Below are 13,476 nucleotides of genomic sequence, written 5' to 3' on the forward strand. Positions count from 1 at the left end.
TCTGTTTTACTACAGTAGTGATGTTACGACTTCACCACTGAGTTTAGAAACTCCCACCATCTACATCTGCAGAGCCACTGAGCTTGGTGACTGGCTGTGAGCTGTAGTCGTGACACCCCCACCGCAGCCATAATGCAGAGACCAGAGCAGTGGCGGACAGCCAGTACTGGTTCCTAGGACAAGGAATACCTGCTCTGTTTTAGACATGTGTTTTGTGACCACTTTTATTAAAGGTGAAAACCACTTTAACTTGCTGAGCCGTATCAATAAGCAGCTCGATTCACAATTGCAATTTATACTACACAAATTTTCTCATGTTTTTGACTTGAAAGATCACATGGTTAAGAATTTTACCTTTTTAGATCATCCTTAAATTCCTGTTTATAGTTATTTAGAGATGATTGGTGACTGTTCTAAATCTGTATTGCACTATACAATCAGGAACCAATTAGTAATATACACTGCTCAAAAAATAAAGGGAACTCTTAAACAACAGAATATAACTCCAAGTAAATCACACTTCTGTGAACTCAAACTGTCCAGTAGGAAGCAACACTGATTGACAATCAATTTCACATGCTGTTGTGCAAATGGAATAGACAATAGATGGAAATTATTGACAATTATCAAGACACCCTCAATAAAGGAGTGGTTCTGCAGGTGGGGACCACAGACCACATCTCAGTACCAATGCTTTCTGGATGATGATTTGGTCACTTTTGAATGTTGGTTGTGCTTTCACACTCGTGTTAGCATGAGACGGACTCTACAACCCACACAAGTGGCTCAGGTAGTGCAGCTCATCCAGGATGGCACATCATTGCGAGCTGTGGCAAGAAGGTTTGCTGTGTCAGCGTAGTGTCCAGAGGATGGAGGTGCTACCAGGAGACAGGCCAGTACACCAGGAGATGTGGAGGAGACCGTAGGAGGGCAATAACCCAGCAGCAGGACCACTACCTCAGCCTTTTTGCAAGGAGGAACAGGAGGAGCACTGCCAGAGTCCTGCAAAATGACCTCCAGCAGGCCACAAATCTGCATGTCTGCACAAACTGTTAGAAATCGACTCCATGAGGATGGTCTGAGGTCCCGACGTCCACAGATGGGGGTTGTTCTCACAGCCCAACACCGTGCAGGATGCTTGGCTTTTGCCACAACACCAGGATTGGCAAATTCACCTCTGGCGCCATGTGTTCAGATGAAAGCAGGTTCACACAGAGCACATGTGACAGACCGGACAGAGTCTGGAGATGCCGTGGAGAGCAATCTGCTGCCTGCAACATCCTTCAGCATGACCGGTTTGGCAGTGGGTCAGTAAGGGTGTGGGGTGGCATTTCTTCGGAGGGCCTTACAGCCCCTCCATGTGCTCGCTAGAGGTAGCCTGACTGCCATTAGGTACCGAGATGAGATCCTCAGACCCCTTGTGGGACTATATGCTGGTGCGGTTGGCCCTGGATTCCTCCTAATGCAGGACAGTGCCAAACCTCGTGTGTCAGCAGTTCCTGCAAGATGAAGGCATTGAAGCTATGGACTGGCCCACCCGTTCCCCAGACCTGAATCTGAGCACATCTGGGACATCATGTCTCACTCCATCCACCAACATCACATTGCACCACAGACTGTCCAGGAGTTGGTGGATGCTTTAGTCCAGGTCTGGGAGGAGATCCCTCAGGAGACCATCCGCCGCCTCATCAGGAGAATGTTAGGGCTGGCGGAACGCACCAAATAATAAAGATGGTAATAAGGTGCGTTCGCAGCCCGGGGTCCACCGTGCAGGGGTGGTAAACTGCTGCTAGTAATGGCGGACGCTATATGGCGGTATAATAGAAGGGCGCACGCGGGTTAACGTCACCCGGTGTGTACAGGGGCGGACTCTGTTGCATCACAGAGCCGCACTACCGCTGAACATAAATGTCGGAGCCTGTTAAAGCTCACAGAATTCGGCAAGGTAAACGGTCAGTATCAGGTCACAGGACTCAGCCCCAAGGACACAGGGTCAGAGTCCCTCTAGACCTACTAAGCGTGCGGCGTCGCAACTGCGGACGCCACTAAGTGACGCTGGTGACCGTGAAGTGTCCACCAAGAGAACCGTGGCGTACAGACCAAGCCCCCACTTTTGATGCCAGTCTCTGACTCTGCCTTCTACTTGCTCCTCAGCCTGGGCGCTAACAGGCTAGGCTACACAACATATGCGTACCAAGGGTAGGGGTTTCCAATGAGTTATTCACCAGAGACATTCATACGTGCATACAACTCTCACTCCACATGGTCTAAATCTTTCTCTATATTAGCGCATGGCCGAGCGGCCATGTGAACCTTTTATAACCGCGTCCTTCCGGGACCTTCCTGATGGTCCAATCCGAGCTGGAGAAGGACCTGAGCTTGTGACCTTCCATCTCCAATGAGAGATCGTCCCACGGGCATGCTCGGGCATGCTCAGTGGACCGAAAGGAGGACTTAGTCCCTGGAGTAGCTCGCTGCTGACCAGCATGCGTTGCTATAACTGGACCAGAGGTGGCAGCAGCAACCAAACCTACAGAGCTGGTCTGAGCAGAGCGCCTGGATCGACGAGTCTGCTGAGCAGCCTCCTCTGCGGCCGAAGAGGAATGGGAGACTGCCGAATGCAAGGCTTGGGATTCCTGCTGTGCAGCGACAGGAACCCGACACCTAACAGAGCATGCCCAGGCGTTGTACAGTAGGGAGGTCATACAGGCACTTGGAGGCCACACACAATACTGAGCATCTTGTCCTTGTCATGAGGCATTGCCACTGAAGTTAGATCAGCCTGTAATTTGACTTTTCACTTTGATTTTGAGTATCATTCCAAATCCAGACCTCCATGGGATATTCATTTTGATTTACATTGATAATTATGTTTTATTGTTCTGAACACATTCCACTATGCAATGAATAAAAATTTGCAACTGGATTATTTCATTCAGAGATATCTATGATCTGGGATTTTAGTGTTCCCTTTCTTTGATCAGTGTACATTGTTAGGTCTAATGTGGTAATGATTTACACTGAACCGCTCCTAATTTTTATAACTTGGATACATATAGAAGTGAAAATGATTCAAGCAATAGGCCGCCCTCATCCTCCAACTACAAGGCCCCTCCACTTACATTACCGAATCTGAAGCTGAACACATGTAGCCCTAAAAGAGGACAGCGAAGAGAAGAAGGTTGGAAAGAAGTTGTCAGGAGGTCAGTGATTTGTCATATTTATTAAAAATAAATGTGTTTTTAGTCCTTTTTAATAGACATTCTCTTCTCTTTACAGATCAAAGAAGCTATCGGTTCCTGCTTCTGTAGTATCTCGTATAATGGGGAGAGGTGGATGTAATATAACTGCAATTCAAGATGTCACTGGTGCCCATATTGATGTTGATAAACAAAAAGATAAAAATGGAGAGAGAATGATTACTATAAGGTATTTATGGTGGGGTGTTACTATGTATTGTATGTATTACTTCATAAGTGTACAGTGGTCCTTGAAGTTACCATGTTAGTATTGAAACACCCATTCCAGACTGAAACTGTCACGCGAGACTCTCTAAGTATATGTGAAAAATTTTATTGGCTCCAGAACCCTCAAAACTTCAACCTAAAACGCACCCGGAATTATTCTGAAACCATTCATGTGTGGGGTGGCTTTTCATACAACAAAGAGGGCTCCTTCTCAATTTTTACGTAAGACCACTGCCATGAATAAAGATTGGCAGGTATAAATCCTCTAATAGCAACTTCTCTCAACCATTCAGGATCAATTTGCTGATGAACAATGTTTTTTCCAGCAAGATGGAGCATGACATAATGCGAAAGTAATAACTAAATGGCTCAGTGAACAAAACGTTGAAATTTTGGTTTTATGACCAGGAAACTTCTAAGATCTTAATCCCATTGAAAATGTAACCCTCAAAAACAGGTGGATAGACAAAAACACAGAAATTGTGATAAACTCCAAGCACTGATTAGATAAGAATAGGCTGTCAGTCAGGATTTGACCCAGAAGCTGATATCCAGGTGCCAGGGTAAAGTGGAGAGATCTTGAAAAACAAGAGTCAACCCTGTAAATACTGAGACGTTACATAAACTTGATGTATTTGTCAGTTAAAGCATAAAATTTGTGAAATTCCTATAATGGTACTTCAATAACCAGAGAAACCTATAACTACAAGATCTTAAAACACTAAAGCAGTAAATTTTGCAAAAAAAATGTCAGTGTTAAAAATTGGCCACTACTGTAGAGAGGTGCCACTAAATAGCCTGTCTGTGCTTGAGCCTTAGCAATGTCTGTGTTTGGTTTTATTCATGTCATAAATGAATATTTCTATTCAGCTAGACTTATTTTTTACCTCTAGGATAGTTAGTGGCTGTAAGCAGCCATCACCTCCGTCCATCAGCAAGTCACACTTAATTTTGTGCTATAGCTTTCTTCTTGTGCCTTTGAGAGGTCAGACTGTTAAGGCATGTAGTGTCGGATTCTGGATTGAGCAAAAGTTCTTGTTGTATGAAAAAATAATCAAAAATTTCTAAAATGCAGTTATATGCGAATACTGATCTCTCTTCTAAATAGACAGCGTAATGCCTATCTAATCCTAACCTAGTGACTGTGTCAGTTATTTAGATTTATGCCTGAAGCAGAAAATATCTCATGTGGTTTCATTAATGCTTTGATATCCTTTGTGGCATCTGTGCATTTTCTGCAGTCACCAGCGCTAGAGACTTGAAACATGTTCAGAGCCACTTTTATAAGAGACTGGGATGTACAGTGAGTGGTTTATATGGATATCGTGTGTTAATCTCCTTTTTTTTTTTTTAACATCAGAGGTGGTACAGAATCGACAAGATACGTTGTACAACTGATTAATGCCTTGATTCAAGATCCTGCAAAAGAACTTGAAGACTTAATACCAAAGGGACTGATTCGTACTCCCAAGACACTAAGTTCTTCATCTGGGGCTGGCAATGTGTCTACCAACAAAAGTCCTTCTTTTGTGTCTAACACCGCAACATCTTCGATGGCTAGAGTTCTGACCACCTATCAGTCTCCAAAACAGACCAAAAACATCCAGGAAAATTTGCACCTCCCTTTGCATGGACCTCTTCCTATGTCTTCTAGCCATCCACAATTTGCGCTCCTGACAGCCCAACCCGTGCAGCCAATCAGACACCCTCACTTACCATTTACCCAGCTTGGAGGCTCTTTTAGACCATCTCCCTGTACATGGGGACCATTTCCTGTGAGATCAAGTAGCAAAATTATTTCTCCAAAACACACATTGCAAGAAACTGATAAATCTGCACAGACTGATGACTCTCTATTTGGAAGTTCAATTTCTACCTCAAAGTTAACTGATATTTCTCAACATTCAAGCATAAGAGACAGCCCTTCGTCCATCAGGAAGCAGCTATTCTCTTGCAACCCGAAAACCAGCAATGGTGTGCCCATATCCTCTAACACAACAAACAAATATACTCCAGTTTCTTCCATGTCAAATACAACCACAAATAATGTGATAAATACTAGTGCAGTCTTTGAGGGGCAAGCAGAAAACAACTCTTCTACAAAAGGTGTTTCTACAGTCCAAAGAACCGTGCGACCATTGGATCAGTCAGCAGAAATCCGCTCCTCATCTGGGGTGAATTGGCCCGATAATTGCTCGTTTACAAATGACCAAATACCATTTTGTCCCTCATCTGCACACAAAGGAGTAAAGGAGGAGAGCTTTTTGTGTACCATGTCAGATAGGAATGAACCAAAGGTTGCGGTTTATATGAATGAAGCTTCTGCAGAACTTGATGACAATTGTAGAGTTCCACAATTTTCTAATAAGCCATATCCATTGCTTAGGATGCAATATAGGAGTCCATTAAACTCGATGATCCCCTCAAAACTCATTCACCAGGATGAACATGCTCTATTTGTTACAGATTCTCAGACCAGTAATATCCAAGATTCACTCCCGCAAACAAATATCAAGTCGACCCTTTCAGCACCGTCTATTAACAATTCCCAAGTACATTTGAATTTGGCAAGCCCACAGTTGCCACCACCATTCGGTCCTGCACTTAACAATCAGTTTTCCAGTCACGTTAACCAGGTATCAAGCGGTCAAGGTTGGGGAGGATGTCATTCTTCTGGAGAAACGACTAACCAGTTCCTAACTGACCAAACTACTGGTCCAGATAACACCGTGCTTGAAAATTTTCATTCTTTAATTGTGAATAATCCACCTGGTTTCAGATCTCCACAAAGACGCTCGTCTGGATCAGTGGGTAAGATTTTATATCTACCGAGAACGCACATTTGTCACTCATCAGCTTTGACAGCAACCTTATCTGTATTCCACAGATTTGTAATAAGATTATTTTTATCAGAAAATTATAGTTTAAATCAGTGGTTCCCAAACTCCAGACCGCTCACGGGAATTTAACCCCCAAAATGCTGCAGTTAAACATGATTGCAGCATTCCGGGTGCCGGCATAGAGCTGACAGCCCCTCTGCCTTTGGATCGGAGACCCCACGGCGTGATCGTTGCCATGGTAACCAGATGTCGTCATGATGACATCAGGGTCACCAGACCTAGGAAAATTGCTGATCATGCCCAGTGTATGAAGAGCAAGTTTGTCTGCCAGTGCAGAGCTGACAGTTTTTACAGCATGCCGCATCTCCATGCTGTAGAAGCGATCAGCCTGCAAAAAGTGATAGTCCCATAGTGAGGAAAAAGTTTAAAAAAAAAAAAAATGTAAAAATTTTAAAAAATCAAAAATAATAAAAAGACAAAAGATAATGTATCTCAAAATAAATATTTGAATGAAAAAAAATATAAAGTACACATTTATCACCTATAAAACTGTCCCACTAGAAAAAAAAAAAAATTAAAGCATTCTTTTTATTATACTATCGAACAAAAAGACGGTTATAACTAAACAAACATGGTACCGCTGAAAACGCCATCTTGTCCCCCAAAACCAAGCCGCCATACAGCTCCATTTGTGGAAAAATAAAAATGTAACTGGGATATCGCTGTAATTGTACTGACCTGAAGAATAAAACTGCCTTATCAACTTATCAATTTTACCACCCCCCCCCCCCCCCCAAAAAAAAAAAAAAGGATCAAAAAATGTCATGTGCCCACAAATGGTACCAATAGGAACATCAACTCGTCCCACCAAAAACACCTCACACGACTCTGTGCGACAATATGGAAAATTTATAGCTCTCAATATTTGGTGATGCAGAAACTATTTTTTTCATTCTTCCTTCCAAAGATTACAATAAGGCTCGGCGCACATTTATCCTGTGCAGAGCACTTACACCGTGGTTTCCTTGTAAATCTCTAAAATACGTGGCCGAAACCTCTGGCGGAAGATTCCCTATAATGATGCTGATGGAGGCACTGTAGACGCTGTCTGACCTGTGATTCGGCGGTGTCTGTCTTTTTAGGATTGCATAAAGTGCCACCGGCCATAGTTTTGTACACTTCTGAAAAGGACACTGCTGAACAGAGGCCAAGACTGAGTCCAGAGTATCTCTGCTGCCTCATTATAGTGAAAGGATCCCTCGTGTTTCAGCTGAATCACGTCACTCTGAGATTTAGATGGAAACCCCAAAGTAAGTGCTCAGCGTAGAGCGTCGAATAAATGTGATACCAAACATTATGTAAAATGTTCCCAATAAAAACTTCAACTCAATCCACAAAAAAAGCAATTCCTCACTCAAGTCTGTCATCTGTTAACGGAAATATAGAGGGCTTCCACATTACTGGTAGCACAAAGGCTCTGGAAAACCTAAATGGCTCCTCGCCATCCAAAAGAAATTCGGCAAATTCTGCGCTCCCAAATACAAATGCCCCCTTTTTTTCTGAGCCCCACAGTGTACCTAAGCCACATATAGCATCCACATGTTTGGCATTTCTAAAGCGATGAGAGCCCGCCTTACTTACAGGTGCATGCCTCCAGTAGCGCGTGCTGGGCATAAAGTACTGGTGACTGCAACGTACTGTCCACTACAGCGCATTGGTCACTACAACGGCAGTTTGCAATTTTCACTCGGCAACATTCAATGCTGCTTGTTTCTGGAGAAAACCCCATGGAGTCAAAATAGTCACTACACCTGTAGATAATTTCCTCAAGGGGTATAGCTTTCCAACTGGGGTCACTTGAGGGGGGATTCTGCTCTTCTAGCAATTAGTGGCTCTGTGTAAGGAGTCCGCAAATTCTTCTAGGAAAATCTGTGCTCCAGGAGGCAAATAAGCGCTCTGTTCCTCCCGAGTCTCTCTGTATGGCGAAGTAGTACTGTACCGCCACATATGTGGAATTGCCACATTCAGTAGAAATTGTAGGACAAATTTTGGAGCCGTTTTTACCCACTTGTGTGAAAATGTAAAATCTGGGGATAAAACAAAATTTTGGTGGTGAAATTGTAGTTATTTTGTCTTCAATGCCCAATGGTGTAAAATTCTGTTACATACATGTGGTGTCAATATGATCACTGCAATCCTAGTTGAATTCATTGAGAGGTGTAGTTTGTAAAATGTGGTCATTTATGGAGAGTTCTGCTGTTCTGGCACTTCATGGGCTCTCCCAGTGGATAATGGCACCTGCAAACCTGGTGCTCCTTGCCTTCTGAGCTTTGCACTGTGCCAGAATAATATTTCCCGATTACACGTAGGGTATTGGCACCAGGGCTGTGGAGTCGGTAAGCCAAACCTGCGACTCCGACTCCTCAATTTTCCTTACACCGACTCCAACTCCGACTCCCACATATATTGCTTATATTTAAGTGAAAAATTTATTGTAGTACAATGTGAACATCAGACATTAAATCATTTTTATGATACAATAATCAAGATATTTAGACAGAACAAAATATTTATTGGAATGCAACTTTAGAACTCAAACCGTTATAAATTGTAAATGTGTAATACACTATGTAATATCGAATATATATATATATATATATATATATATATATATATATATATATGTATATGTGTATGTATATATATCACTATGTAATAAACTATAAGTGGCTAAAAAACAGTTTTCAACAAAAACATACTAAATAATATTATGGGCAACATCTGTAACAATTTCCAGGTATAAAGGAATTGCCTTATGCACAGTCAGTTTTGATGAACAGTTGAATTTTTCTATTTCTTTGAGAGCAAGTGAAACATTTTGCTGAAATATGGTCAATCTGCTTGCTATAGAAGACGGAGTGAAATCTTTTTCCTTGCAGCAACGCTTTGCCTGCTCCATGTCATTCAAATACTTGTCAAACTCCTCATCTCATCTGATGAGGCTGAAGATATGGCAGCAGTAGCACTGTCAGGACCCGAGTCCTCTTGCGCCTGGCAGTCCTCCTGTAGGCCACTCATCCTAACTGCTACCTCAGTCAGAGATTCTTTTCCTTTAGTAAGCTGTTGATCATCAAGCAACATACGATGACTTGGGTCCACATAAACAGCTGCCAGAAAAATTTTATTTTCCAATAGCTGTGTCTCTCTCCATTTCATTGAAGTAGAACTGTCATCTGCGATTAAACAGCAAAATAGCAAGTTCTTGTGCTCCCTCATGAAAATGCCAGGAGTTAAATCCTCAGCTTGTAATTTTTTAGTCACGGTAAATGGCTGATTAAGCAATTCCTTCAATTCAGCCACCTATGTCCATTGACCTTCATTTAGGGTTACCTGAGGGTTCGCCATATCTATAAGAAACGGTTTTAGTTCAAGCAATCGCTCAATCATTAAATAAGTGCTGCCCCACCGAGTGGCTTGATCAACAATTGCCCTTTTCCAGCACATCTCTTCAAGATGGAATCAATTTTAGGGGTTCTGGCGGCAATAACCAATTTCCTCACTTTTCCAGTCAGATTTCCAGCATGTCCCTCTTGCAGACTATCTCTTATTGCCAGCTGCAGCGTGTGCACAACACAATGCATGTGATGAATAGGAAAGTGTTTTGAAGCAGCTTCAACAAGATCATCTATTTCTGCAGTATAATTTTGCTGTTCTTCTGTTGTAATATCTGTTTGTTCCTCAGTTACATGAACAGCACTGTGGCCTTCCATCTCAAACATACTGAATCCTAAATGTTCTTCTAGCTGTTGTTCATTATTCTCATTCATCAGTGTAATTGTACTTATGTTTGAAGCATTGTCCGTTACAATAGAAAGAACCTGTTCTTTTTTGAGTTCGTAATCTTGAAGAACTTTTTCCACTAAGGTCTGGAGAAACTGGCTGCTGTGATCAGCTTTAGTATCTGTTACTGCCAGGGTGTTGGTAACAATTTTTGTTGTCACAAACATATCGAACATTGATGGCAAAATAGTTCACTCTGTGACGTGTGCAGGCATCCATTGTAAGAAACATGAAGCGTCTTTTGAGAGTCTTTTTCTCTTTCCAGAGAAACACCAAGTTTGGGGGCCATTTCTCCATTAAGAGCTGTAAAAGCTGGTCGTGCAAATAGTGATAATGGTACACCGTCCTTCACAACAAGCTGGAGGAGCTGTCTTTTAGACACATCTGCTGTCATTGTTACAGTAACTTTGTCACTTACAAAATATCTTGTTAATGATGTTTGAGACGCTCTTTCCTCCTCCTTTGTCTGGCAGGAAGTGTTAGTCTGTGTGCTACCCGGCTTTCATTCTTTTTGGAACAGATAATGTATGGATAGACAGATATGGATAAATGGATGGAGCAGATTTCTAATCTGCTTTTGCTATTGAAAACATTATCTATGAGCTCAGGTGATGCGGTTTTTTAAAAATCTGATCTGCTTTTGCAGCTGAAAAACGTATCCACAAAAAACGCAGCAAAAACGCTGTGTGAATGTAGCCTTAGATCCGGAATAGAACAGTCATTTATAGGACATTTCATAACTTTCCCAAATTCCTATGAAAAAATATTCAGCACATTCTGCATTGAACTACTGTCCCCAATGTATTATATATTTTAGGAGTTGGTCCATTTTATACCGACTCCAACTCTGACTCCACCAAAATGAGCTCCGACTCCACAGCCCTGCTTGTTAAGTATTTTGTGTGACATCTGTGATTTAAGGGCATGAAAGTTCAAAGTTGGAAAATTGTGAAATTTTCGCCAAATTTTAATTTTTTTTTTTCACAAATAATCACAAGTCATATCAAAGGAATGTTACCACTATCGAAGTACAATATGTCACAAGAGAACATTCTCTGAATCACCGGGATCCGTTGCAGCGTTCCAGAGTTATTACCTCATAAAGAGACAGTGTTCAGGATTGTAACAATTGGCCCGGTCATGAACGTACAAACCACCCTCGGGGTAAGGGGGTTAATGTAGTAAATATATAGTTAACAATATAATACAATATTTGTTCTTGTTGAAGTTGCTGTTTAGAGTGTTTTGTGTCATGAAAAGCATTCTTCTTACTATGACTCATCTCCTTTCAGTAGATGTGTTTGTTTTTTTTTGTGTACACAGAGCTTAATGGGCTTTTAACCCATTTCTGACAGTGGACGTACTATCCCGTCCATGTACCTTGGGACTTGCTGCCCATGGATGGGATCGTACGTCATTAGCAATCGGCCGCGCTCACATGGGGATCGTGGCCATGTGTCAGCTGATTCTCACAGCTGACACCCTGCACTAAGTGCCAGGAGCATTCTGTGACCGCTCCCGGCACTTTAACCCCCGGAACACTGCGATCAATCAGGGCACAGGGGCTATGACTACATCCGGGTCTCCATAGCTGAGAGACTTCCTGTCATGCGCAGTGATGATCAGGAAGTTTCTCAGGTCAGTGTGAAATACATGCAGCGCTGACAGCTTCTATAGAATGCAGATCTGCATGCTATAGAGACGATCAGCCTGCACAGAATGAGTGTCCCATAGTGGGACAAAGTGTAAAAGTTAGAATTAAATAAAAAAATAAAATCAATATTCTATCAATAAATAAATATTTGACTAAAAGTACACATGTAGTATCGCTTGCGTCGGTAATGACCCGACCTATAAAACTGTCCCATTAGTTAACACCATAAAAAAGGCAAAAAAAACAATGCTTTATCATACCGCCGAACAAAAAGTGGAATAACACGCGATCAAGAAGACGGATATAAATAAACATAGTACCGCTGAAAACATCATCTTGTCCCGCAAAAAAACGAGCCGCAATACAGCGTCATCAGCAAAAAAATAAAAAAAAGTTATAGCTCTCAGAATAAAGCGATGCAAAAATAATTTTTTATATAATAGTTTTTATTGTATAAAAACGCCAAAACATAAAATATGATATAAATGAGCTATCGCTGTAATCGTACTGACCCAAAGAATAAACCTGCCTTATCCATTTTACCACACGCGGAACAGTGTAAACCCCACCCCAAGAAAAACACATTCATGAATTGCTGGTTTTTGCTCATTCTGTCTCCCAAAAATCGAAATAGAAAGCAATAAAAAAATGTCATGTGCCCGAATATTATACCGATAAAAACATCAACTCGTCCCGCAGAAAAACAAAACCTCACATGACTGTGGGCCAAAATATGGGAAAAAAATGATAGCTCTCCAAATGTGGTGATACAAAAACTATTTTTTGCAATAAAAAGCGCCTTTTAGCGTGTGACAGCTGCCAAACATAAAAACCCGCTATAACGCTTCTTTCACACGTCCTGATATTTCTGGTTCCGGAGATGTCTGTGTCCGTGTGTGTAATACTTGCGGCACGCGTGTGGCATGCGTGTGCCGCATCAGTACCACACGGACGGGCGCCAGGGAAGAAGCGTTGCAGTAAGCGCTATTCCCTGGCGCCGGGTGCTGAGCACAGCTCTCATCATTCTCCCCTGGTCTGCCGGTGATCGGCTCGTTACGTTTAACCCCTCAACCGCCAATATGCCTTTTAACGGCGGCAGTTAAGGGTACTTAAACCACAGCACTGCTGATATAGGAAAAATTATATTTTCCACCAAAATTTTGTTTTGACTCCAGATATTACACTTGTCCCACAATTTCTGCTGAATGTAGAAATTCCCCAAATGTGGCTGTACAGTACCGCTTAAGCCACACGGCGAGACTTTGGAGGGATAGAGTGCAATTGGCAAATAGCGCTCCGTCCTTCTTGAGTCTTACCATATGGATAAGCAGTACTGTTATACAGTAGGGCTGGAGCGCTGTTTGCCTCCTGGAGCTCAGATTTTTCTAGAATATTATGCAGACTCCATATACCGAGCCCCTAAGTGCTAGAAGAGCAGAATTCCCCCCCTCAAGTGGCCCCATTTTGGAGGTTATACCCCTTTGGCAAAGATCTAGAGGTGTAGTGATTATTTTGACTTCATGGGTGTGTAGGCACCACCTCTGTCACTGAGTTCCAGGGTGTCTGCTCACACCTGGCGAGCCTCTATGCACACAGTCGCCATGACGTATCCATACGTCCGAGGTTGTAAAAGGTTTAAAGAGGTTGTGCGCTCCTTTATCATTGATAACCTATC

General features: G+C 42.3%; 1 protein-coding gene across 1 annotated transcript in view; it reads left to right on the forward strand.

The window, feature by feature from the left end:
* LOC141087894 (ankyrin repeat and KH domain-containing protein 1-like) overlaps positions 1-13,476 on the forward strand; it is a 292,502-nt gene that overhangs the window by 257,662 nt on the left and 21,364 nt on the right. The window contains exons 27-29 of the mRNA XM_073573744.1: positions 3,060-3,203; positions 3,280-3,429; positions 4,828-6,278. Coding sequence (XP_073429845.1) covers positions 3,060-3,203; positions 3,280-3,429; positions 4,828-6,278 — 1,745 coding nt within the window. The remainder of the gene's footprint in view (positions 1-3,059; positions 3,204-3,279; positions 3,430-4,827; positions 6,279-13,476) is intronic.

Source organism: Dendrobates tinctorius, unplaced genomic scaffold (genome assembly GCF_039654945.1).
Source record: "Dendrobates tinctorius isolate UK_male_01 unplaced genomic scaffold, ASM3965494v1 ptg000036l, whole genome shotgun sequence".
Classification (NCBI taxonomy): domain Eukaryota; kingdom Metazoa; phylum Chordata; class Amphibia; order Anura; family Dendrobatidae; genus Dendrobates; species Dendrobates tinctorius.